At 39.6% G+C, this 25556-nt stretch overlaps 4 protein-coding genes across 4 annotated transcripts in view; 2 read left to right on the forward strand and 2 right to left on the reverse strand.

Moving 5' to 3' along the window:
• Positions 1–425: 425 nt before the first annotated feature.
• mblac2 (metallo-beta-lactamase domain containing 2) lies at positions 426–4011 on the reverse strand. The gene is made up of 3 exons (XM_055048763.1): positions 3435–4011; positions 1343–1557; positions 426–1094 (listed from the first exon to the last, which is right to left on the reverse strand). Exons 1-3 carry the CDS (start codon positions 3874–3876, stop codon positions 921–923), a joined length of 831 nt encoding a protein of 276 aa, XP_054904738.1. The 5' UTR covers positions 3877–4011; the 3' UTR covers positions 426–920.
• A 1036-nt stretch (positions 4012–5047) lies between these two features.
• Positions 5048–8340, forward strand: polr3g (polymerase (RNA) III (DNA directed) polypeptide G). The gene is made up of 8 exons (XM_055049291.1): positions 5048–5300; positions 5433–5564; positions 6661–6790; positions 7299–7364; positions 7456–7512; positions 7577–7644; positions 8032–8154; positions 8231–8340. Exons 1-8 carry the CDS (start codon positions 5226–5228, stop codon positions 8318–8320), a joined length of 741 nt encoding a protein of 246 aa, XP_054905266.1. The 5' UTR covers positions 5048–5225; the 3' UTR covers positions 8321–8340.
• A 106-nt stretch (positions 8341–8446) lies between these two features.
• lysmd3 (LysM, putative peptidoglycan-binding, domain containing 3) lies at positions 8447–12613 on the reverse strand. Its single transcript, XM_055049289.1, has 3 exons — positions 12505–12613; positions 10936–11213; positions 8447–9931 (listed from the first exon to the last, which is right to left on the reverse strand). The coding sequence occupies exons 2-3, from the start codon at positions 11200–11202 to the stop codon at positions 9221–9223; spliced, it is 978 nt and encodes a 325-aa protein (XP_054905264.1). The 5' UTR covers positions 11203–11213; positions 12505–12613; the 3' UTR covers positions 8447–9220.
• Positions 12614–13536: 923 nt separating this feature from the next.
• The window catches only part of adgrv1 (adhesion G protein-coupled receptor V1), a 110336-nt gene continuing 98316 nt past the window's right edge, over positions 13537–25556 (forward strand). Inside the window, exon 1 of the mRNA XM_055048947.1 lies at positions 13537–13895. The gene's annotated coding sequence lies outside the window, so the exon portion shown is untranslated. The remainder of the gene's footprint in view (positions 13896–25556) is intronic.

The following is a 25556-nucleotide window of genomic DNA, read 5'->3' on the forward strand; positions in this document are numbered from 1 at the left end:
CTCTCTCGCCAATCTAAGATTCAATTGCTTTGCAAAACAAAAAGTACCAGTATTTTCTACCTGGCAAAGCTAGTAAGAGACGTAACCCAGAAGATTCACGGCAATTAAAGCATAAAGCAAAAGGTGGTTATGGAATGTACTGTATAGTGGTGTGGACTACAATAACAAACTTAATATGCTAACGATTGAAGTAGTAATGTGTCAAAAATGGAAATAAAAGGTTAGCACTGAAGGACGTTTTTGCTATGCAGTGGGCATTAAAATTCAAATCTAACCTTCGTAGTCATCTGCGTCACCCTTTGCATCCTTATTCGAGAGCTATTCACAGAAACGTTGCCCTCTGTACTTCATCAATCAGTTGTTTGGTCAAATGCTTCTTTTCACTTCAATGCTTCAAATCCCAAGAGAGATGTCCACTAATATAGTCAGGTTGAGCAAAAACTTTATTGTCAGAAATTTCATAGCAAAGCCATAGATTAATAATCAACAGTTCAAAGCACAATTACAAACATAGGAGGTAGTCACTGCTGGGCCTTCACTGCAGACTGCATAGAGGAAAGCTATGGCCATGGTGACTGAAATGTCACAGAGAAAAACCCAAAGCTCCACGTTTTCTGTTTGTAGTGCACAGCTGTACTATTGTTGTGCTATTATAAGTTCACATCTGCTTAAAATATATTAAGAAAAACACCTAAAATCATACCAACACCAACATTCACATACTGATCAATACATTACAGAATAACACTTTTAATACTTTATATTGTATACGTCATAGGAAGCTATTGACTCAAGTGAGACATTTTATATAGAGTTTGGCAATTAAATGAGTTCAGTTAAATTATCATTTTAGGTCCTCCACATTGAAGCATCTTCCTGTCTGCACTTGTGCTTCCCCCAGCTTCTGCCATCCACTCTCATTAGCAGGCACAGCGAGGGTTGGACGCCCGCAGAGCCAAACCGGACAGCGTCCTCCAGACAAGCGTAGAGAACTTTGCAGGGCACGTTCCAGCTCTGCTGATGTACGCGGACGAGAGTCGATGGAGCCGCTTTGCGCCAAACGTGTTGTAGTGTCCTGGGAGGACTTGGTCAACCTGGTGGATGTAACAGTTTTCAGCTTTGGGAACAATTTATAGAGTGAAACACTGAAAATGCCTTTTTTTTATTTTTATTTATTTTATTTTATTTTTATACAAGGGATTACACACTTGCTTCCTGAACTAACTGGCTTCGAAACAGCATAATTTCTTTGAATCGGTATCAAAGCAGCAGTCAAACACTTTAAATGTACATCTGCAAGCAGATAAACACAAAAACAAGACATGATGTGTTTCAGTGTTACCTGCTCGCTGTCCACCAGCCCAATGAGACGCTCGCAGCTGCCGATGTAATCGCTGACCTGGCTGTAGGGCAGCCAGTCAATCATGGCGCCGTCGTACACGACGTCTCCGCTGAACAGCAGCTTATTGTGGCGGTCGTGGAGGCAGATGCTGCCCCGAGAGTGACCCGGCATGTGTAGCACCGTCAGCTGTCTGTCACCAAGGTTAATAACATCGCCTAGACAGGAGGAGGAAAGAGAAATGCTCAAGTTATTGATGCACAGGCATAACTTTACGGCAGGAACAGCTTACAACTCAAAGGATATTGAGGCCCCTTGAACTTTGGGCACATTGCAGACACAAATTTCAACGCGTGTCATGGGAGTTTTATGTGAGAGATTCACAGAAATTGATGCGTGATTGTGAAGTGCAATAACAATGATGCAGGGTTTTCAAATTTATATGCACATAAAAATAAAAAATGCAACAAACACCTAAATTCAACATCTAGAGACTGAAAGTTTTTGTCAATGCGCTTTCAGATTTTGTCTGTCCAATCAAACACATGACTATGATTTGATCCAAACAAGGATTATGCAAGATTTGTGATTCAAAGAGCCATTTTCACCCCCTTTCTTTTCTAATTAAAATCTATCCAAAGCCACAAAAAGATACATTGCTGATGAAATTAGTTTTTTCTACTGAATAAAATAGAATTGTGCAGGCTACTGAAAAGACATACAACATCAAAACATAAGAGGATGTTGGCAATTCCACTTATCTGCTTTCTTTCTTCAAGCAATATTAATTTTCTTTTAATTTTTGGAGAAAGTCTTCATAAACCACAATACAAATGCAAGCCAATTATCTTTTTAATATTGTCTTTTGCCGTGTTGAGCACACTTACACACACAGGCAGCCCAACCCTATTTTGTTCAATAAAGGATTTCAGTGTATGTAAAACAAATCATTGGACAGATGTATAAGCGTACTATTTCAATGCAATTTTTAAAGTCTCTATTCATTTCGGTTAAAATTATAAAGCAACTGAAAATTCACATGAGAAGCAGAATGCTGATCTGAACCGCTGCATTCTCACTGAAATACATGAGGGCTAATGGTTGTAAATGTTGAGGAAGCTGAAGGTGGTATGAACATATTTTGGATTCTTCTGTAATCAGATTCAATGTCTTTTAAATTTGCCTGACCCTCATGTCCCCTCCAGCTCTTATCTTGTGCAGAATCTGAAGCCTTCCGTTTGGTATTGATTTCATCCAAACCAGGTATGACTTGCACAGTTTGACAAAGGGTGAGGCTGGCATGCCGTGCAATAAGATATACCAACTGCACCAAGTGGCTCTGACACAGCAAAGATTATTTTGGAATATTCACTGGCCGTATAGAAACTATTCCCTGACAGTGATGAAATGTAACTGAAGTAACCTTATAGAGACCATGAATTTATAGGGAAGACCACCAAGTGATATTGAAACAGTGTTTGTTCAGAACCTTACACAGATTTATTCTGCTCAGTAATCGCTGATGTTGAATATTTACCTTATAAATAAAAACTGGTGGCTGCTGCAACAAAGTGAACCTGAATACCAGAATTCAGGAAGTGTGCCCAGTCTCCGCTTCCATTCTTGGAAGAAACATCAAAGTGATCAGCACTCTGACTATAAATAGAGCAGATATGTAGATAAGGGAGAGCTGCTGGAAACAAAAAAATGACTGATCTCTGTAGGTTTGCTTGGGAGGCTCATGAATGCCCAACTGATCGCATATTTTGGAAAAATGGCAATGACATTTTTTCAGTTCACCATAATATTTTAGTCGTTTTTAATGCAGAGACTGGTTGTGATAAAGCTTTGTAATAATGCTCCTTCCCACTGTTGCCTCAGACAGGTAAATCTCTGCATATGTTTAGTGCAGGTGTGCGTATGCATGAATTTAAAAATTCAAAGTTGGACTTTTGCCAGTTTTACGGTGACTCAGGAAGGCCTTTTCCCAGCTTATTTATACCGGTAAGCAAATGCTTTTCCCTGCATGCATCATTCCAGGTGTCTGATCTCAGATCCGCACCCCCCAGCGAGAGGCTTAGCATCTCCTACCCACCCTCCTGCAGGATGTGTGTGGGCTGCACAGCCTTGACTTTGTAGTGTCTCGCCCTCCATCCCGGACTGGGAGCCACGGCTATCTCCCTGTCGCTGAGCCAGGTAACCGTCTCGAAGTTGTCCCCGTTCGCCAGGGCATCGACCTCCGCGCTGTGGACGCCCACCTGTTGGAACTGATGCAGGCCCCCCGAGTGGTCGAAGTGAGCGTGGGTGGCGATCGCCAGCAGCGGGTTCTTCCTCTGCGGGTCTTTCCCGAGCAGCCCGTTGGCGTCGATGTACTCAGGTAAGCTCCTCAAGCCCAGACCCGTGTCGATGACCACGTCCTGGTGGGTGCCGCGGAGAAGCCAGATGTTGGCTCGGTTCTCCGACTGGTAGAATCGCTCCTGGATCCAGAAGAGTCCGTCTCCCAGCGACTTGTGGGCGTACCAGTCGGCTGCAGACATCCCCGGTCATGCAGTAGTCCAGGTTACCTTCAGCAAGTGTTGTGCCGTTAGGGGAGGTGTTAGCAGCCTCGTAGCTGGCAGTGATATGTTGTCATTTAGGCTAATGTGATGGTTGCTACGGACACACCCGTTCAAAGAAAGCGCATGCTCATTGGTCAAATGTGTGAATGACGCTGTACTTCCTCTGAATACTCATTGGATGTAGTTAGACCCCGCCTTCCATTGAGTCAGACAAATTAAAGCGACATTTACACAAGCTGTCATAGTGATGGGAATTCCGATTCCTTTAAGGATCCTAGTCACAAGGCTCTTTAGGCTGTTCACTTAATTCTACTTCTAACATGTAAATGTCTCCAAAGTTTTTATGCTTACTGTTTTTGCCCACAATACTATCATATAAACTTCAGAGTTTATATTGTTAGAGCCAGCAATAGAAATGGATAGTCAGTTTTAAAAATACTTTCAAAAAGTCCATAGGTCTGATCAATTATGTTTTATCCCACATTGCTAGTTGCGCTGAAAGCTAATGGGAAATGGTGACAATACACTTGCAAACTAAAGCTCATACTCTTTGTTTTTTTTAAAAAAATAGGCTTCCCTCCCAAGTTTCCAGTTGAAAATACAGCAGGAATTAGCTTTAAAGTAAAATCTAGGAAAGTCAGAGGTTGTAGATCAACCCTAGTTCATTGTCTAATACCGCCTCTGTTTGTGTTCAACAAACGGAAGGAAAGCTGCAGACTTTCTATTTATTTGGACTTATTATGGTTTGACTGATACCTCAAACTAGAGGCCTATTCAGCATTTTTAAACATGTTCTTTAAATCACAGAATAAATTACCAATTCCAAAAAAAAAAAAAAAAAAAACACTCAACATATGTTGGCACTCCCAGATCTGACCTCCAACCTCCAAATTTAGAAGAGTTGAACCATGCCCTGTAAGCCTTAAAAAACAAAATATACTTCAGCTTTAGGTGCACAAGCAACATGTGTACTCATACTATTTTGTTAAAAATAAAAAAAGAGTTTTTTTTCTGAAACCCTCTCCTACAGGCAGGAAATAAATGGAAAAGTCCAGACTCTAAAAGGAATCTTCAATTGAACGAGTTGGCTGACTAAGTCGGCTCGTTCACGACCGACACATCGGCGTCTTATATTATGCCAGTAGTTCGTTCAGTGTGCACACGTTGCCACGCCGGTACACGTTAAAGTAATGTAAGTCCCACTAAGAGACAGTTCTTTTCTTATTTTCACCAGATTAATTGACTGGAACGAGAAATTACCAAGACAAGCTCAATGTTGACGATAAAACCGGGACTGAAAACGTGGAGGGAGACTCAGTAGCAGCTAAATGGCGTTTTATATCCGTGGAACCGACGTCTGGTTTGCAATTCTGCATTCAAAGAGTTCTCCAATAACTCTCGAAGTGAGTATTCAAACTGAATGCATCCATCTGCTGTTTTACGTTACCTGCTGACGAATGCTGCATTTAATGATGAAATTATCCTGAGTTGTGTGAGCACGTGCTCCAGGAAGTTTGACCACTGACGTGTTGCAGGTACAGGACAGACCTGCAGTCATGGCAGGCAAGGGTCGTGGGGTGGCTGCCTTTACCTTCAACATAGAGGCCCTGGGCATCGGCAGAGGCAACATGCCAGAAGCCAGGGTGGGGCCCAGCCCGCTGTATCCAGTAAGAACCCCCCCACACACACACACACACACATATATATATACATACAAGAAGCCCAGGATAACCTGTCAGTTTTTATTTCACTGTTAAACATCCAAAGTTGTATTTCCAAACAGTGGGATGTAAATCCTCTGTTTGCATCAGTTTCAGGTCTATAAAATAGTAAAAGGACATTTTACATTGAACATATAGTTCTGTTAAAGCCATATAAACAGTTTGTGGAAAAAAGGATATTAGCATTTGGCTTAAATATAGTTTATTGCCCATTGCTTGGATGTTTTTCAAGCCTGTATTTCTAAAATGAATTAAATCAGCCCCTATATTTTCCCCAAAAGATTGATGGTTATGCATAAACATGGGGCTTCAGACACGACAAAGAATTAATTTTTTTTGTCCACCTATTTGACAGTTAAATAGATGTAGATGTTTTTACATATATCAATCATTGGACATTCTGACAAACTGTATTGTATTTTACATGTTTTTTCACACTGCACAGAGTATGTTACTGTACATCAAGCCTCGAGACTGTTATTAGTATTTTAGCTAGCTCTAGATTTTTAATTTGTTTTAGCTCATAAACTGCTGCAATCTTACAGTTTAGCTTTGTAAACAGTGTTCTGCTTGAATTTCTGATACTTTTTGGGTGATTTCTGCATGAACTGAAAGTTTTCGTTCCTCTTCTACAGTTTTTCTCTTAGCGTTTTAAAGGCTTTCGACTTCTTCTTCTGGCTATTTCTTACATTTCTGCATGTCTTCTACAGTGGACTTCAAATGCGTCTAAAATTTTCACTAAAAGTATTCAGCCTACAACATTCACGCTGCATCTTTTGCAGGAAATGCAAACTTTTGCAGTTGATGGTGAGAATCCCCTGATTTCACCATTAGGGATCTGGTTTCCTGAAGATTCAGCTGCAAACTTGAAAATGTCAATTTCCTTGTAAAACTTGTAAGCATAATCAAATCTAATAAAAAAAAAAAAAAAAAAAATTAAAAAGTAAAGCATCTCAAAGGCTAAAGGCTTTTTGTCTGTTTTCTTGAATGTCTGTACCTAGTTATTTTTCTCATCGTAAGAAAAAAATCTCATTTTCTGCAGAACACAGATTTTAAACCAGTCCCCCTCAAAGTTGGTGAAGATGAAGACTACATGCTGGCCCTGAAGCAGGAAATGAGAGGCACGATGCAGCGGCTGTCTTACAATATCAAAGCAGAGTCCGGCAGAGCAGGTGAGAAGCAGAGTGGTCCATTAGAGACCCGACGTCTGAGAATTTCTGCAGGAAAACAATTTGGACTGCTGGAAGGGAAGCTAATGCAGCTTTTAGGGCCTAATACATTTAATATGGGTCACGTCATGGAAAAGCGAAAGAGCATAATTCTGGCAGGATTGATTTATAGCTGCCATCTCAGCTTGCAGTTTTAATCTGATTTCTTTGATTTATCGTTACAAGAATTTCACAGTTACTGTTTTGAGCAAATAGTTCCGTTTTTCAGTGTTTTATTTGCAGGTGTTATCAGGTGAATTGAGCTCATGAAGCCACAGGGCCTCACGTTTTCCTCAAGTGAAGCCTTGTGAACAGAAACTGAAAATGCAACGCTAAGAAATGCTGCTGACTTTTTAAATTGCAGGCCTAATGGCCAAGGATCAATAATTGTGTGGAAAACTCTTCAGATGTGTGGCAGAACTTTACAGTTATCTCAAGACAAATTGAGGTTGCTCTTGTTTTCATAAAACAGACGTGGAGAAATACACAGAGCGATACCTGAAGCAGCACCAGAAGGAAGATGAGGCATGGACTCCAGGTTAGTATGTAACACCACAATGCCAAAAAATAACCACAAATTTAAAAAAATCACCCTGAAACAAACGCATTTATCTTCATTGGTGTTTTAGACTGGAACCTTTTTCCAAAAGAACTGATGCCCCGAACAAAAAAACCTCGAACAAAAGGTACGTTAAACCCGTCATGTGTGTAACAGGTTTGACTTTGCCACTATATATTTCACTATTTCAGTCACGAAGAATAAAAAAAGTGGAAAAGGTTCAAGCATAGAGGCAGCGGATGTTCTGAGCAAATTGGATGTGAGTTTCTTCTCTTTTCCTTATGTGTTCCTACTGAGAGCTTACTGCACATGTCAGGATTGTTTTTTTGTGGGCTCTGAATTTGTGCAGGGTTCACAAAAAAGCTAAAAAATGATTAGTTTCACCATTTATATATTTCAGTTTTTATAATATAGATTAAAGGCATCATAGCAAATTTGTACGTCACACTTTAAAGTTATTTATGTTGTAAACTTTTTTTAAAACCCACATTCACTTCTACATTATGCACCACATTGTGTCGATTTCACACAGAACACCCGGTGAGGCATTGAAGTTTGCAACTACGATGTACCAGAATGTGAAAAAGGCTACTTTTGAAAAATGAAAAATATTCTTGATTCTCAGTCAGGTATGTTGACATGACAGGAACTGGAAAAGAAAGATGACGGAAATGCGGAAAAGTCAGACGATGAGCCAGAGAAGAAAACAAAAAACGAGGACGAGGAAGAAATAGAGGAGGAGGAATATGAGGAAGAAGACATCGAAGAGGTAAATTTAGAGCTAATTTGAAAACATTTTACTTCATGTAATGCCTGGGCTTACTGTTGCATTTGCTTCTGTGTAGGACAACGACTACATTGAGAGCTATTTTGACAACGGCGAAGATTTTGCTGCCGGCAGCGACGACGACATGGATGGAGAAGCAACATACTGAAGCGACGGGGCTCCCACGCAAACCTTTACGTTAAACACTTTTTGCAAAGCAGTTCTTTATTTTGTGCTACAGATTTTCTCTGAACAACATTGTAAATAAGAGTGTGTGAAATTGTTCAGAAGGACATAATGTTTTGAAAATATATTTATTTTACAAGCTGAACCACTTTAAAGGCACATACTGTCATTTTGTCAATTATGCTTTGTCAAAGAAAATCAAGATAACACTGTGATGAAATAAAAGGGCTATAGCAAGGTCTAAAAGTTCACATGATTAGACGTCAAAACATTCCCAACTAGGTCCAGTTTTCAATGGAAATTATGGGGTGATTCTCAATACCCAGCAAAAAATAGAATCAAGGAATTTCAATACTGATGGTAAAACTAAAGCTGCTTTTGCAATAAATTAATCCTGATCAATCACAGTGGAAGCAGCCTACCTCTGAAAACAGTAAGTGGTTTTGTTCCAATGTTGTTTTGGAATAAAAAAGATTGATAAAAATGTTGCAATACAACATTTGAATATACAGCCACTGATTTATCATGGAATAAATATAAGGAAAATAATGCATCTAATTTCTTCAAAATATATATTCCTTTACAGCTGGCCTAAATACACGAGTATAAATTACAAAGAAAGACATGTAATTCCTACTGGGTACACCAGCTGACCTACCACTCCAATCTGAGGTTAGTTTCAGCCCTTCAATGCTCCCAGTTTCAAAAGCATCTAAATGAATAGACTGAAACAAAAGTTATTGCAACACTTCCCGTTTACCAGCCTTTACTGTTTTCAGTCCATCCCAGCAAATCCTATTAAACTATTTTAATCAATACAAGACCTTTTGAATATGGGAAAAATATTAATTCACTTAGTTTTTGACGTGTGGGAATCAAAGTTCTATGTTTTCTCAAGCAATGACTTTTTAAGAGCATCAGCCTCGTCTGCACCGCCTCCCTGTGGGTTTATTTGGGCGGCCAGGTTAAGTCGCTCCGCAGGATCACTGTCTTCGCTGTGAATGTCCAAAGTTTTACTTTTCAGCTGTTCCTGTTGCCCGTCGACATTGGTCTGGGTAGGCGCGCCGTGATGGCTGACCTCGGCTTTTACAAGAACCTCATAGTAGAGCAGATAAAATACAGGTGTGATGATGCCGACAAACAGCATGATGGCCACGGCCGTCCACCATCTCATGCCCCAGTCCGCTCCGTAGTAGGGATCCTTTCTAGGCGCTGGTTTATACTCCGCCTCCCCCAGCAGTGGCTGCTGCAGGGTCAAGGACGACACGACCTCGCTGAGGCTGCTCCGAGACGGGCCCGTGGATTTCACCAGCTGCTCAATATCCTTGTCCTTCTCCAGGAGGAATCCTTCCACGCTGTCTGTGGAAGAACAAGAGTCCGTGGAGGACTCTGTGGGGAGAGGCACAGTGGGTGAAACCTGGGCGACCCGTCTGACCCCGATGGGTGAGATGGGTTTGGGTGAGACGGGTTTGGGAGGACCGGCGTTGTGAGTCTCTGTGAGCACACTGAAACGCCTCACTGGAATTTTTATAGAACGTAGAGCAAAGAAGTCCTGTTCGGTCAGGAGGTTGTTGGCTCGTTTAATGTCCGCCACCTACAAAACAACAATCACTTAATTGCATCTGATACTCTACGTTGAGTTATTAGTGTGTTTCTTTTCTTAAATATGTCAACAGCCTGACAAAGGAGAAAACATTTGATATATTTAATGCATGATGCCAAAAACTGTACCTAACACTTTAGCTAGGTATCGGTAGCAGCTTCCTGCTTAGATCAGCATCATTTCTTTTTTGAGAACACACTAAATCTATTGAAATCAAAGGACCAAAATTTAAACAAGATTCTTTTTCCTTATCCCCTCCCTCCCCCCATCATGCTGGTCAGTCTCTTGCTCATACAGCTGCTTTGCTTATGCTGCAAAATGATCCAATACTTCTGCACTCAGATGGCTGAAAGCTTCCAGGACATAATAGCAATGTCTGTGGCAGGCTTTTACACAAACAGCGCTACATTTCCAGAACATCATAACTCTCATTTTGGCTCGCAAGACAATACATAAGAGGCTGCGCGAGAAGCTCAAGCCTCTCTGTGTGGTTTATAGTGTAGTGTCTGTTTTTAAATAAGGAAACAGTTAAAAAAAAATGTGGACAAATATTTTCCAACAGCATGTAAGAGCACCCTTTTTTAGTTCTTTCTAAATGTATTAGTTACTTAACAGTGGATGAAATCAGCCATAAATTACACAAAACATTTTCTACTTCAGACAGTCGATTAAACTGGAACAAGGTGAGTGATGACAGTATAAACATGTAGCTACAATTATGCAAATTTAGCCATGCAAAGCAAACCCATCGCAGCTGGTGTAAAGCCAGAGTGTTATACTTCTTCATCTCTTCAAAACAAAACAGTAAGCTTCACCACTTAATGTGTATAGTCACTCTAATGTGTATAGTCACTCTGAGATTAGAGAGATTCTGCAAATTAGATATCTTAAGTCTGAACTCATCCAGTAACTGTAGCACTTTGCTACAAATCGAGAGGGAGACAACAGTTCTGTATGCTTAAAAATATAAAAAAAAAGAAAAAAAAAGGACATACTGAGCAGTGGTACTGCAGGGCAATACTGTTCAGGGTGTCGCTCTCCTGGACGTCTCTGCTAAGGTAGATGATGTCATCCAGTCGCTCCTTGGATGTGCTCTTCCGCAGCCTCTCCTTACCCCGTGATCGGAGCTCAAAGCTTTCTCCATCCTCCTCTGACAGGTCGTTTTCTGAGCCGTTGGTCCCAAACAGGTAGGCATGGCCGCCATTGGCCGGCTGCACCATGGTGGCTGACTGGAACCCATAGTGTTGACTTCTACTGGACATTTTCCCTCACTCTGAGAAAAAGAGTACAGATGCCTTACTTCCATATATATTTAGTTAACACATACCCAGACTATTCACTAACACTGCTTTAGTCAAGGTGATGGATTAAAAGAATCTAAAAATTCTGAAAAGTTATTCGTTCACACAGCATGCACAAGTTCATTTGTGCAAAAACAATTCAACAGATACGACAAAACATTTTTACCAATACATGCAAGTTAGGCTTGATATGGCATAACTGAAAGAAATATCCTAATGTCCTTTAATCAAAAGAACCCATAACGATGGAAAAATCTGATGTAAGCTCAGAATATTGAATAAATCCAATACCCACATTTATTCATTTATGGAAACAAAAGTCTGTCATTATCGGCTACAGAAGTGTTATCTAAGGATCAATAAATACCCAGTCCTGACTAGATGATGTCCAGAGCATATGAAACAAGATAAGATAAATAGTTTGGTGTCAGAGAGGTTTGAGCAATTCTTTAAGTTGAAATAGTCATGCTGGTCTGCAATTTGGTTCCGTCCCTCATAAAATAAATAATCATGGCTGCTTGTGGCAGGGAAGGTAGAAAAACAAAAGCTATCTAGGAATCAGTATTCCCAGGTGATAGTTTCCAAAAAACAGAAATTGGGAGTTTAAATGGATTACGTTATACTGATATGCCACAAGACTAAAGCCAGTTTATATAACTTTTATGACAATTCAAGACCAAACTGGTAAGTCTCCTCTCTAAAAATACAAAATCAGAAGATGGAAAAGCCGCTCACCATATTCTTTTGAATATAAATAGACCGGTAGATAAAGAGGAGCATGTTAGCTAACACAAAGCTAGAGTAAAACAACTATTTTAATTCAAATGCATTAACTCAAAACAACTCATTTAGTTCCCGGGCCATTTTTGGGTGTGATAAGCGCAGCTATTGTGTAAATGCCACATGAATGAGTTCATGTTACTTTGTGCTGAACGAGCCAATGACCGATTTTATCCCAATAAACCGAGTTTTGAGTCAATTAACTGAGCGGGAGACATTGATATGAAACAAAACTGCGCAGCAATAATCTTAAGACTAAATATCTGAGTTACCTGCTGGGTTAATTTTAAGACAACAACGTAGTGTACACTAATTGTTTTCTCTTTGGCTTGAAAGCGAAGTGAGATCGGTTAGTTGAAGCTAAGCTAGGCTACTACTGCCTTGCGTCCACATAGGAATATTTAGTTGATGTTAATAAGCTTTGTAGCTGTTTAACTGCAGTCGGAATGAGATTTGCAGATATTCATTAACAATTGTCTTTACCTGTTAAAAGAGAAACCAGGATAGCTAATGGTCCACGGAAATTCCCATAACTCCACAGGATTAGTTCCGCTCTCACCTTAATGCTAGTTGGTTTCTTACGTACGTGCTGTTTCCACTGTTCAGGCCACGTCAACAGTATGTTTACGTAATGACGCTTTCGCCGTCTAAATGTAGTTCTCTATTTTTACCGCGAGATGGTGCTAAAAGCAATGTGAATTGTCTTGCTCTAAAAGACTGAGCATGAAAGAGAATTGAACCCAACTAGTTATTGTTTAGCATTATGTAGAAAATATGTGACATTAGTTACTGACAAAAAATTTACATTTTAACACTATTTGTGACTTGTAATTGTATAAACATATAATAAATAAGCTCTTTGCTTGCTCAATGGACTGAGAGGCTGCTATAATTTTTTTCATTTGAATTAAATCCAAGCTGAGCATTTAATTAAGATCTGTCCACTTATATTAGCAAAAAAGTAATCAAGCATAAATATGCAGCCATTGCCTGACTGCGCAGAGACACAAAACTGTCGGTCTGATATTTGTGAACTTTGGGACCTGGATTAAAAATGATTTCTCGGATTTGTGAAACTTCAATAAAGGGTCATTCCAGACCCCTTTTTGCATCTGGATCACACTAGAACTGCTCTAATTCCAAAACTACACCACCTGGGCACTTAAAACCTGGACCTCATTATTCTGCTCCAATAGCAGAACATTTAAAACCACGTTTGTGATTTGTGAAACCTTAATTAAAGAGCTTGTAATTGCAGATGTCTGTGTTTGAAGTTTTAGACAGACAGACATGCCTATCTATCCGTGCTACGGAAAATCTGACGAGGTCGCGCAGACGGTCAGAGCAGGAACACCGCGAATGAACCGAAGCTACGCCTTCATAGTCCACACGGTGGCGCCGTCGGCGAACAAACGGCGCGTTCTCCCCGTACGAGACAAGCAGGATTAAAACATCGCGTCTCATTAGACTTCACAGACGTATGAGCCTGAGCCTCTGAGTAGCTATAAACTAATCTCATACAGTAGGATCTCCCACATGGCTGCAGTCAGCGAGGAGCCGTGAGGTGCAGAGAGACAGAAAGAGAGAGAGAAAGAAAGAGAGAGAGCCGCTCTGAAACACTCCGGGGGAAGGAAGGGAAGAAGGGAACCCGCGCAGTTTGGCACATTGCGCCCGGTTCCAGCCCCGTTAAGGTGACAGACGCGCCGCATCCCACGCTGCTCTCGGGGAAGCTGAAATCAACATGCCGTTTTGAATGTTTGCTGATTGGGAACACAGGCGGAGCTGAGGAGCTTTGGAGCGCTCACCGATGTTATCCAGGGCAGTAGAGATATTGTAAAATTACCGAGGACCGAAAGGACTAAGCAAGGTGTCAGGTAAGTTCACAGGATTTATTCCAACGCTCCTCATTTATTTATTTATTAAGTGGGTCTTGTCCCTCTACTCTTCTGGCTTTGCTCGCAAACCTTAAAAACGCGCCAGGCGACCAGAACAACTTTAAAAGACCAAGTCTAACAAAAGACTTTAATGATGACTTCCAAGACAACAATTTATAGATTTATTAAACCGGGGAATGAGACCGAGCGTCTCAGTGATTCAATAAGCTATTGTCGATGGTAGATTGATAGTGCAGAGAATAAAGGCAACAAATGAGTAGCGGTCCTCCTCATCAATTATCCCAGACAGCTCCAAGACAGACGCATTGTGTGAGACTATAAGAAAACGATTAAAAGTGCTCGGCCGCTGCTAATTTCTTTTCGCGCCCAGCCAAAAATACCCCACGGGAGCAGCTAATAAAATCGAAAAGCCTAAATATTGATTCAGCGCAATCAGTTTAAATGAACGGCGGGGCAGCACCATTGAGGACGGAGACAAACGCTTCCATGGTTACGTCCAGGATCTCCAGTGTGATCACGGCGCTTTGTGTGAGGTTTTCTCTCTCCCACTGAAATAAAACAACTGGCAAACACGGGGAGCAACAGGGAGGGGACCCTCTCTCATAGACCCAGCCGACTAATCTATATAGGCTTACCCGGACTATAAGTAATCTTGGCACACTTTGAGTTGCGCACATGTGCTGCTACTGTTAAATTAACGCCTATGGAGCCGTCCTTTGCACCTTTGCCTTTATGTCCAGGCTCTATAGATCTGGCAGGGTTCTAAGTCTGTGAATTATTGAGCACGTTCTCCTTAACTCTAATTGATCTGGCGTGATGTCATCTTGGTGTGTCCCTGGCAAATCTCCATTGTTGCTTCATCTCATAGTTAAATCCTTTCTCTCCCCTGGGGATTGTGAGAGCCGCTTCTGTATCCATTCAGCAGTTACACCTGCTCCTCCTCAGCACCAGACTTCACATCTTACTCCATTGTTCATTTTATATTTGTGGACGTTTCAGGCAGTTTTTTCTGTTTCTTTGTTTAAAAATTAAGCCAAAGTTTTATATTCTGCACGCTTACGCACTCTGTCTCATTGGATTTGCCTTTGCGGCTTTGGTGTCCACTGAGATCCTCACTTGCCCAGAGGCTTGGGTCCCTTTGTTTGTCAGTGTTTATGTCATTGCCTGGCAGGGGTCAGCCCCCATTCGCCTGAGTGAGGGTCTGAATGTGATTCACTGGGCGGAAACTGTTTTACTGCCTGCCTCGCTCCCCTTCTGTCTCACCCCCTCCCCACGGCTGCAGTACAAAAGGGGGGCTGAGCCATAAACCGAGCCTGTTCATTATGAGAGGTGCCGAAGTGCTGCACGTCACAGACAGGAGGAGATTGATTTTTGGTGGAGATGCTGGGGAGGAGATCCCATTCCCAGTGTGTGACCCAGGTGCAGCGTTGTGTGGAAAAGCTGAACAAACACCTCCTTGGAAAAGTGTTCTTAACCCAATGGAAAAATGTAATGCAGGCTGAGTTGTGAAGCAACACCTGAAGCGCAGGTTTCAGTATGTCACTCAAAACTGGACACAGTATGGCACAACTGCAAATCGACAAAGACATGGTTGTTCAACAACTCTGGAGGAGCCGCTGAGACCCACAGCTCAGGTGGGACAATCTGTTAACAACAGAACTGTCTGGCAGGCCCTCCACAATCTGGCCTTTATAGAAGAATAGCAATAAGAAAATCGCCGTTGAAAGAAAGCAACGAGAAGTCCTGTTTGCAGTTAGCTCTAGATGTGGCACAAGTCAACACTCTGCATCAGGTGGTGGCAGCACTATGCCGTGGGGTTGCTTTTCTTTAGGAAGGACAGAATATCACTACATGAGAGTCAAAAACCTGAGGCTGGGGCCAGTGTCAGGTCACCTTCAAGTAGGAGATCAAGCCTAAATGTTCAGCAAGAACTATAAAGGAATGGTTAAATCAGTGCTTTCAAAATATGTCAGCTTTAGAGCTAAAAATAATGGAAAAGACTCATAAACCTTACTGTTTGTTGAGGACACTATTATTAATCCTATTTAAATCTGTTAAATAGTGTGGGGATGTAACAAAATTTCTATTTTTTTGTTCAGATGTAATGAAACCCAAAGTTAATTTCAGAAGAACCTGATAAATAGTCCAGTCAAAGAGGAGTCTCTTGAAATTCCTTTCTTTTTTTTTCTTTTTTAAAAAAAATAATTATCATAATTGTATATTTATGCAACATTTTTATGTAAATGATAACAAAACCCATTTCATTTTATTATGTTTACACAATACTATTAAATCCAGCCAAACTCAAACAGCAATGCCTACATTTTTCTTGCAAACAGCCTGGAAATTGAGCAGCTCTGAAGAGCACAAACTGAGTGGATCATGCATTTTGTTCATTTGGAAAGGCTTCATGACCATCTGTCCTCCTACTGTTGCTTTTTTTATTTTGTACCACTGCTTGCTGTCATTATTATTGTTGTGTTACAGATAAAATTAGCACTGTATAGCAATCAGAAAAACAGTTTACTTCAAGGAAACACTGTTGACACAGGTCATTATGGCTCAAACTAACGTTTCCTGAAAGGGATTCATAACAGTTGCATTTTTAACATTTTGTCACATAATAGCCCCATACGTCAATGCTTTGGGGTTTTATATCTTATATTAAGATAATATGGTCCATACATGTGAAGTGGAAGAAAATTTACATGTGTTTTTCTTCTTTCTTTTTTTCATTCTTTTTTTTACAAATACACATAAAAAAGTGTGGTTGGCATTTGTGTGCAGTACTTTTATCCAGCAGTACAGAAGTACTCTTACTTTACACTGCTTGATAAAGTGCATCTTGCAAAACTTACAGTCAGTATTAATACAAAACTGTTCTGTGAAGGCCTTGGAAGTTTGTTAGAAAACATGGTATCTTTGTAGAAGCTGCTAACGGCCACAGTTCAGGGGCATTTCAGAAGCATCTATTTTCTGTGCCTTTCATCGTTGACTTTACAGACCAAGCATGTGGAATAAAGCGCTCTAGTCAGATGAAAACCAAATATTTTGGCTTTCATTCAAACATTGTACGGTTGTGTATCCGTTGTGTATTCTCTTTTGTGTATGTGTGTGTGTGTGTGCCTGCATGGGTGCGTGTGTGTATTGGTTTGGCAGAGGAACTACACATACATCTCTGAGTGGTTGATTTGAACAAAATTGAACCACTTTTCACATACTTTCATATTTGGATTGGATTTTTCTCTCTTTTGAAAACCTAAAAAAAATAATGTATAAAATTAGTTTGAATTTGCTCTTGGATTGTGTTGGAACTGAAAACAGGTCTGTTCATCCATTTGATTGTTTTTTTCATGTGTTCAGTTTTTCTTTAAATGTAGGATTTAATTGTTCCTTATTTGTAGCTAATTGCAAGTAACTAACTTGCTTTGTGATGTATTGCCAGAATAAAGAGGGAAAAATTTAAACATTTTTATTCTTAGTGCATATTTATTTCCACTTGTTAAATAAATGTCATTTTTTTCTTTTATATACAGTAGACGTCAATAGACTTTACTTTTTTCCACAAAATCTGCATCTGGGGTTGTAGCATCCGACCACTGAAATGAGGCCAAATTTGTAAGGTAGAAAAATAAGGTCATGTATTTTATCAGAGACAGCAATTGTTCATTTTCTTTCTTAAAAATAAGTCATGATTTATTGAGTTATGTTTTTATCTATTTATGTATCTAACTATCAGAATAATTCATTGTTTTATAACTGGTAGACATTTTTCCAAACTCAGTGAAATATGTCTCAAATAACCAATTTTAATATTGATCTAAAATAATTCTGAGAACTCAGGATACTTACTCACAAAACCTATTTTTCAAAAATAAGAAAAAAGAAATTATCCAACAGCTAAAAGGCTACTTTCTCTACAAGAGTAACATTCAGTATTGCAACTGTGTTACCAACTTGTGCAGAATACCTTTTACTCAGTTATAAAGATCTGGGAGAAAAAAAGGGACCACTGCACTGAACCCCACTGAAAACCTCCTGGTTATTCCACCGAATATTGATTTCTGAACTCTTCCTGAGTTAATACATTAGTATTGTTGATTCCAAATGATTATGACCTTGTTTGCTTTGCATTATTTTCTGAAATCACTGCATCTTTTTTGTTATTTTGACAATTCCCCATTTTCTGAAAATAAACTTCATTTACATTTTTGCTTGGAATTTCATGACATGTTGTCAGTAGTTCATAGAATAAAAGAACAATATTAATTGTACTCAATTTATCAGAAAAAGTGATAATTTTAAGTGGCCTCTTAATTTTTTCCAGAGCTGTATCTTTGAAGCTATTGATATTGATTTGGATCCAACAGTGGAGAAGTATTTTAACATCAGTTATAGATGATCGTTATTTTTGCAAGATGACACATTTCTTTCCAAGTTACAAATACTCCCAATTTTGGCAACCTGTATTATATTTTACAATAGAAAACTGAAAAAAATAGAAAGATATCAAATAAATTGTCCAATGATGTTTTCAAAACTTCTAGGTACCGAACCCACCCCAAATTAAGCATCCAATATTGCTGCCGCATTTGTTTTATGATATATCTTTATGAGCAGGTTCATGTAGCATATTTGTTCGCAGAATGGAGATAAATTTGTACCACGAGTAGTGGCAACACAGTAATTAGCAAATATTCTCAGTTTTCCCAAAGGAGGGCATCCAATGTACCAAGGACATGTGTGTGTTGGTGCATGTTCAAGGAAAAAACTGAGTAGACAAAAAAAAAAGTTATTGTAAAAAGGAAGCTTCGAACACTGTTGGAAAGGTGGCCAGTATACTAAATGCAATCAGAGCTAATGGATAGAAAGCTGTGACAAAGTTTGAAACCACCATTCATAACAAAAGGGGATCACAAGTGAACAAAAGAAAGCTCCTTAAATCTGTGCACTGGTCACCGAGTTGTGAATCCAAGCAATTTTGTCTCAAAATGAACCTACCTTCGGTGTTGAACTGGTCCTGTGAACTTCTTTGAAGAGTAATTAGCATTTCATCCAGACTCCAACCAGTTACATGCATTGAAGCAATACTCTTTCTACTTTTTCTCTTTGGTCTGTGAGGTTGTTGAGGACAAAACCTTGTTTAATCCTCTGGGAGTATTTTTTTTCTCTTCTTTTCTGTCACTCTGTCATACATGCCAATCAGTCGGCCGAAACTGGAAAACACTCAAAATTGCTTTTCCTCAATTGGAACCACTTCCCTTTTCTTATCCCTTCTTTCCCACTACCAAAAGAAGAAAACTCTGGTTTTTGGTAGGAGATGTGAGATGTTATTGGCTGAAGTTGAGAGCAGCCGACCAAGGCCGTGTGGATAATGCATCAGGAAAGCTCTAGCTTTCTCTCTGTTTCTTTTTTCACAGTAAATTGCACACTTGATTGGCAGTCTCTTTCCCCTGAAGGAGAAGTGGTTGCTTTGAAAAGTATCATCTGACAATAGTCAGAGGGCTGTCCCCGTGGATTTTTTGTCTTTAGAGAGATGTACATTCAATTGGTTTCTGAGTCCTCCCTGGTTTAATCGAACATTTTGTTTACAACATATGACTCCAGAATTGTTGCGAAGAAAAAGTTATTTCCTTCTTGTTGTGGAAAGATTTTTGTTTTCCTCTCTCAAAATAAATACAACTCCAGAGCTTTCCAAAACAATTCCAATGAGTAAGGAACTTCTGTCAGATTTAAAGATGCATGTTTAAGCTCTACCCAGTTATTATGTTTCTTAATTTCTTCTTCCGAACTTTTTTTTTTTTTTTTTCTATTCGGCGGGAACATTTACTGACCTAAAAATACCAGTGACAGAACAACATGTGAAGCACAATTATGGACTGGGACGTTAAAAGTAGGAATGGCAGCCGTGGCCATGCTGGGCTGAGGACGGGCGGTGGGTGGTTTCTGAGGTAGGGCCTGACACTTATTGGCCTGGTGGCATCACTTAGTGTGGAAAACAGCTCAAACAGGACCTGGTTCAATAAACAGCACAGGAGGCTCTGTTATTTGGTGCCAAACATGGAACATGAGGCACATACACAAGCCATTCTAATAAACAGACGTTTTGTATTGTGCCTACAGCCACTGGACAACTATAGTGGAATTGTTTGTCACATTCTGTGTTTGCGTTTAGTTTTGTGAAGCTGGACATGTTTGTCTTTTCCTTTGAAGAAGAATGAAGTTGACCTCATGAAGCTCAAATAAGCCATTTACAGTATATATTCAGTGTTGCTGTAAATAACACATTTGACATCCCACCACAAAGCACTTATAATGTGTAAATGCCCCTGAGGACTGGATTTGTACAGTTACCATTTACAGTGGCATGTAAAAACATGCATGCCCTTTTTTCATTCCATCACATTCCATCAACCAACTTCAATGCATTTATTTGATGGACAAACAAAACTTACATCAACATTATGAATTAGTTTGTGTGCCTGCTGTAGTTTTCAGCTGTATGTTAAATTTTTGCATGGAGGTCAAAAGTCTTAATGTTGATTTCATCTATTTTGCACAACATCCCTCCACACTTGGGGCTTCAAAGCAAGTAGTAGTTCTGTTGAAAGTTGTTTTGTCTGCTGAGTTGTGGTTCTTTGCAGCTCCTCCAGAGTTGCCACGGGTCTCTTGCCTGCTCCTCGGATTAATACTCTTCTAATAGTCTAATAGTTTAGATTGAAATGCAGTGCGTTGTTATATTTACAGTTGTGCCATTTACAGAGAAGTGGCTCATATTTGCTAGGTAAATGACTACATGACTATGCAATTTGTTGTACTGAATATTTAGAGCTATCAGAAGGTGCTGAATAACTCAAAATCTTCAGCATTTATTTGTTAAAATTGGAATGGAAAGAACCCCCTTGCCCCAATTGCTTTCTATCTCAGTATTATGCACTTCTTATGTGCTGCTCTGTCAGAAAAAGTACCAATAAAATAACATGAAATGTTCAAGAATGGTAATTATTTTTTACCTTGTAGTGTATTTCCTTCCCCATGTCTTACAGTCTTTCTTTATATATTGCTGTCTATTTTTGTGCCTTTCCTTGTCAAAATGGGTTATTTTGTCGATTTGCATGACCAGTGTGAATTTGTGCAGAGAAGAGACACACAAATGTCCTGGAACCTCTGTTATAGTAGTCAATTTTAATGACAGAGTCGTTTCTCTTTGTGGGCAGACTGACTCCACTTCACTGAGGCAAGCTGTAAGATTGATGAATGAGATCCCACAGCTAGCCTCCCAGCATTAGATAGTTAGGAGATAACTTTTCTACATATATGTGCATGTGCCTGCCAGATATAACCACACACTGTTCACCATGGGCGTCTCAGGAACAGGGAAGCTTCAGGGTTAGGACGCCGGATCTTGGGAAAGCCCTTGATTAAAAACCCTGCAGCCTGTTATTCCACACACCCTCGACCAAAACGGAAGTAAAAGTATTACTTTCCACTTTTAAAGTTTGCAGTTCTTGGCAAAATGACAAGGAAAAGAAAAAATCCTGGTGTAGGGTTATAGACGCTTGTATTTTTCATAAAGAAGTTGCGTAACAGAAGCTGCACTGTGATTGATAAAAAAAAAAAAAAACATTTGATCTTCTCGTTTGATTAAAAAAAAATTCTCAGTTATGCCAACCACTTGCTGGAGTCACCACATGGCATCTGAATCTTGCACTGTCACGGTTACTACCATTCTCCGACGGTGAAGTCCTCGACCTGCCGTGAATAATTGATGCCAAAGATTACAACACATCGGCCACTGTCAGGAGAAACCCTAGAGGTATCAGCGGTAAGCACTGACCCTAGGACCAGCTCTGCAACCAGACACCTTCTCAGCCGCTCTGATAGGGATATCCATGAGATCGCGGGTTCTCTGTGTGTGGGAGGTGTCTAGAAGAGATCTAATGTGAAAGGTTTTCGCGAACCAGCCACCTCACACCAGCATGTTGCTTTAAGTTGAGCTAACAGGTGAAAGACTCAGAATTGCCAACAAAAGGGAGGTGAAGTATTGGGGAGTTGCAAAAGAGGTAGACTGTTTCCAGGTTTTATAACCTGATTAGAGATTGAGAAAAGTCTGAGGTTTCAAGTGGATGACATAAGGTGCTGATCAGACATAAGATTAAGACCAAGCAAAAGACATGGCATCGCTCATGTTGTTCCAGTAAACCTTTTTGTCTTTATAAGAACGTAATTTCAACATCTCATATTAAAGTCATCGCATTCAATGTTTTATGACCCTTTAAGATTAACTGTGATCCAGCTGCACTGATCATTTTGGACACTTTCTGACCATCGGTTTTGTAAAACTGAGCTGTGAATTTCGACTTGAGTCAATTTAGATTTGAAGAAGTCTAAACATGAATCCTTTTTTAAACTTTTTTGATACACTAAAAAATTTTTTCATCAGTAATATTTCCTTGGTGATAAAACAGTTGCTTCTCTTCACCTTAAAGTTGTCTCTCTTTGTGAAAATCTACAACAAAACCCTCCAGAACAGAGGAATTTGTATAAGTAAAGTCGAACCAAAAACAAGTAAACAACATATTTTTTTACTTCTTTACAAGACAGATTGAAGCTCATTGACATTCACCTCAAGTTTCAGAAGTGCACTGTCACATGACATTTCTTTTTCTGTAAGAACCATTCAGATTTAGCAGACTTCTTAATTAGTATGTGAAAGACAAAAGATCAATATTACTCTAAGTGAAATCATTTACTCTTTATAGTAGTGTATAGACATTGCCCTTAATAGGCTTTGGTGTCCTGATCCTTCATTAATTATGTATTGGAACCACCTTCACACCTTGTGTGCGATAGGCTAACAGCTAAAATATCTTAGAAGAAATAGTTTCAGCAGATATTGAAAAGAGCTGCTGTCTGTTTGAGTCTTCTTCCCTCAGTGAAGTCTTTCACAAATATGAGTTTTATTAGTGCAAAGAAAAAGGAGAGAGGCAGAATACCAGTTGTTCTAAGTTGTTCTTCAACAGTTGTTCTGCATTATTTTCCCTTTAGTGTGACGCACTGTACGAAACAGTAATAGCGGCATTTTCAGGTTTTCTTTTGTCAACTGCATTATTGTACTGCGGTAGCACAGCTATGAATAGCAGAATTTAAATGTGTGTATCAAAGACAATACACACAATCATATGCAAGCGATGGGAATTGTATCCAACTCCCAAGGTGTGGTGTTGCATCATGAACAAGACAAGGACTGATAAAGCAGACTCTCGAGTCGCTATTGATTTGTTGATTGATTTGTGTGCGTGTGATACAAATATGATGAATTTGTACAATTTGAAATTTTTAGTTCAAAAACGTCTAAAGAACAGTGTAGTTAACTGCTCATTGATACAAAGAGGCATAACCTTAAGTATAATCATTGTACTGTCTGTTTTAGCTTTCATGCGCAAACTTATGCAAGAGGTCTGACATTTTGAAATGGTTGGATGTTGAAAAGAAAAAACTGTTCAGCTGGGAAATCAATTTTCCAAAACATGTTTAAGCATAAGACCTTACAAACTAATATATTGTTGAAAGGGAGCAGCTTGGAATTGTGGAATTTAAATGCAAACATTAAATCATTTTGTTTTGAAACCCAATAATATGTTTACATTTGCCTTCAACTGTTTGTTATGAGTACATTTGGCAGTTCTACATCAAGAAATACAATTTTCTACACAGTAGGCAAATGATTCTTAGTGAACTCAGTTTTGGGTTCCAGAAAATAAAGTAATGTTGTGGCTCAGGAGGTAAAACTTGTTTTCCAGCAATCACAGTGTTGGTGGTTTGATCCTTGGCTCCTCTAAGTCTCCTGTGGTGAGATACTGAACCCCAAAAAATAGCTCCATCATATCACCGGTTTGTAGAATTAAATAAGGAACTGTTTTATGTTTTTGTGTGTTTATTTGAAGATGTATTGCGGTTTTCAGTTTTAAGTGCATTAAGTGAAAAAAGGTCATACAGAGTCTACATATAATAAGAGGTCAGTAGCGTGAGGCCAGGAGTAAGGGGGAATGCCAGTAATGGGACTTTACGCAGTCTCTATAGCATGAGTAGTTGAGATTGTGTCTTTGTTTTATGGGTTGGAATATTCAGATTAATAGAAATTCACACCACAATAATATACAACGTCCCAAAAAGTACTCTAGTGCAATAAATCAATGACAATATATATTGTGACAGTCACATGATCATTATCAGTGGATGAGCCATCTGACAGAATATGTAATATTCAATATGTAGAATATTCACTGAACTCAGATCCAAAAATCGCACAGCTTTCTGGGAAATGTAGGCTAAGGAAAAGCTTGTCACAACTTGTCACAGCCAGCTAATCTCGGTAAGAAACCAACACTGCGCATTGTCATGAACGCACCATCCTCAAAATGGATTGCCAAAATCAGGCTGATCTTAAAAAGTGACATGGAAGCTTTACTGAGGAGGAAAATGAACAATGGTAAAAATATAGAAACCTGGAAGAAGCTGTAAGAGACTGTAAAAATTTTAAGAGTAGGGTGGGAGTTCACCTTCCAGCAAGACAGTCACCATAAACATACAATAGCATCTATGATGGACCAATTCAGATCAAGGCATATTAGAATGGTCCAGTCAATCTCCAGAGGATTTGGAATTAGTAGCAAAACTTGAAAATAGCTGAATGAGCTTGAGCTATTTTGCAGATAAGAAAGTTCGAAAATTTAAACATAATGCCCAAGACTTGCAGCTTTGACTGGAGTGTTGTTTTTTCATATTCTCCTTTCAATTCATGTTTTGAATTCAATGGTCCAAATTATTCAAACTGAGACCTACATCTGCTTATTGTAGCGGCCAATTCACATATTTTTACTGATATAAAAATGGGTATGTTTGCGTGTGTTTTTGTGTGTGCGAACCTCTCAACATGAACTCTGACTTTTGGGTTTTGTCAATGTCAGAGGTCTGCGCCAGGCGCTCCACGCCGCCTTTAGCTGTGACAGACAGGTCCTTGGGGCCCCTCTGATCCCTGGGGTCAGGGTTGGCAAAATGTATGACTTGAGCACAAAAACTGTCCCACCACTTGTAAAACAAACCTGTGCCATCTACACAGCATCTGCTTTGTATCAAGCCCTCTGAAGAAAGTTCAGGATCTCAGTCATTGGATGCAAAAGGATCGCTTCTCTGTTTTGGCATGGCTTTGTAGGAGGTTAGAGTGCTGCAGGCTTGCTACCATCAATCACAGCGATTATCTAAATAATAAAAGGCTTTTTTTCCCCCCTTTTAGTGGAATAATTTGGGGTTGTGAAGCAAAATGTTTTCCAGAAAAATGCTTAAGAGTTTGACCTTTGCTGCAAAAATTGCATCTCATATGTTTAGTTTTTGGTGATAGTATTGTAGAGCTATTACAACCTTTGAGCAGTTAGGTCTTACACAGAGCTCTCAAAGAGCTTATGTGAAAGCAAGAGTTTGTAACATTTCAATCTGGCTTGTGAATTAAGAAATTTTCTCAGTCCCACAATTGCAACAAGCAGGGCAAATAACCGGATTTACTCGACCCCGGCTCCTTTTTTGTCCTGCAATACACTCACCTCTGTTCCCCTCACCCTCCACCCGTCCCACTAACCACCA

This window comes from Poeciliopsis prolifica, unplaced genomic scaffold (assembly GCF_027474105.1).
Source record: "Poeciliopsis prolifica strain line A6 unplaced genomic scaffold, Auburn_PproV2 SCAFFOLD028, whole genome shotgun sequence".
Classification (NCBI taxonomy): Eukaryota; Metazoa; Chordata; class Actinopteri; order Cyprinodontiformes; family Poeciliidae; genus Poeciliopsis; species Poeciliopsis prolifica.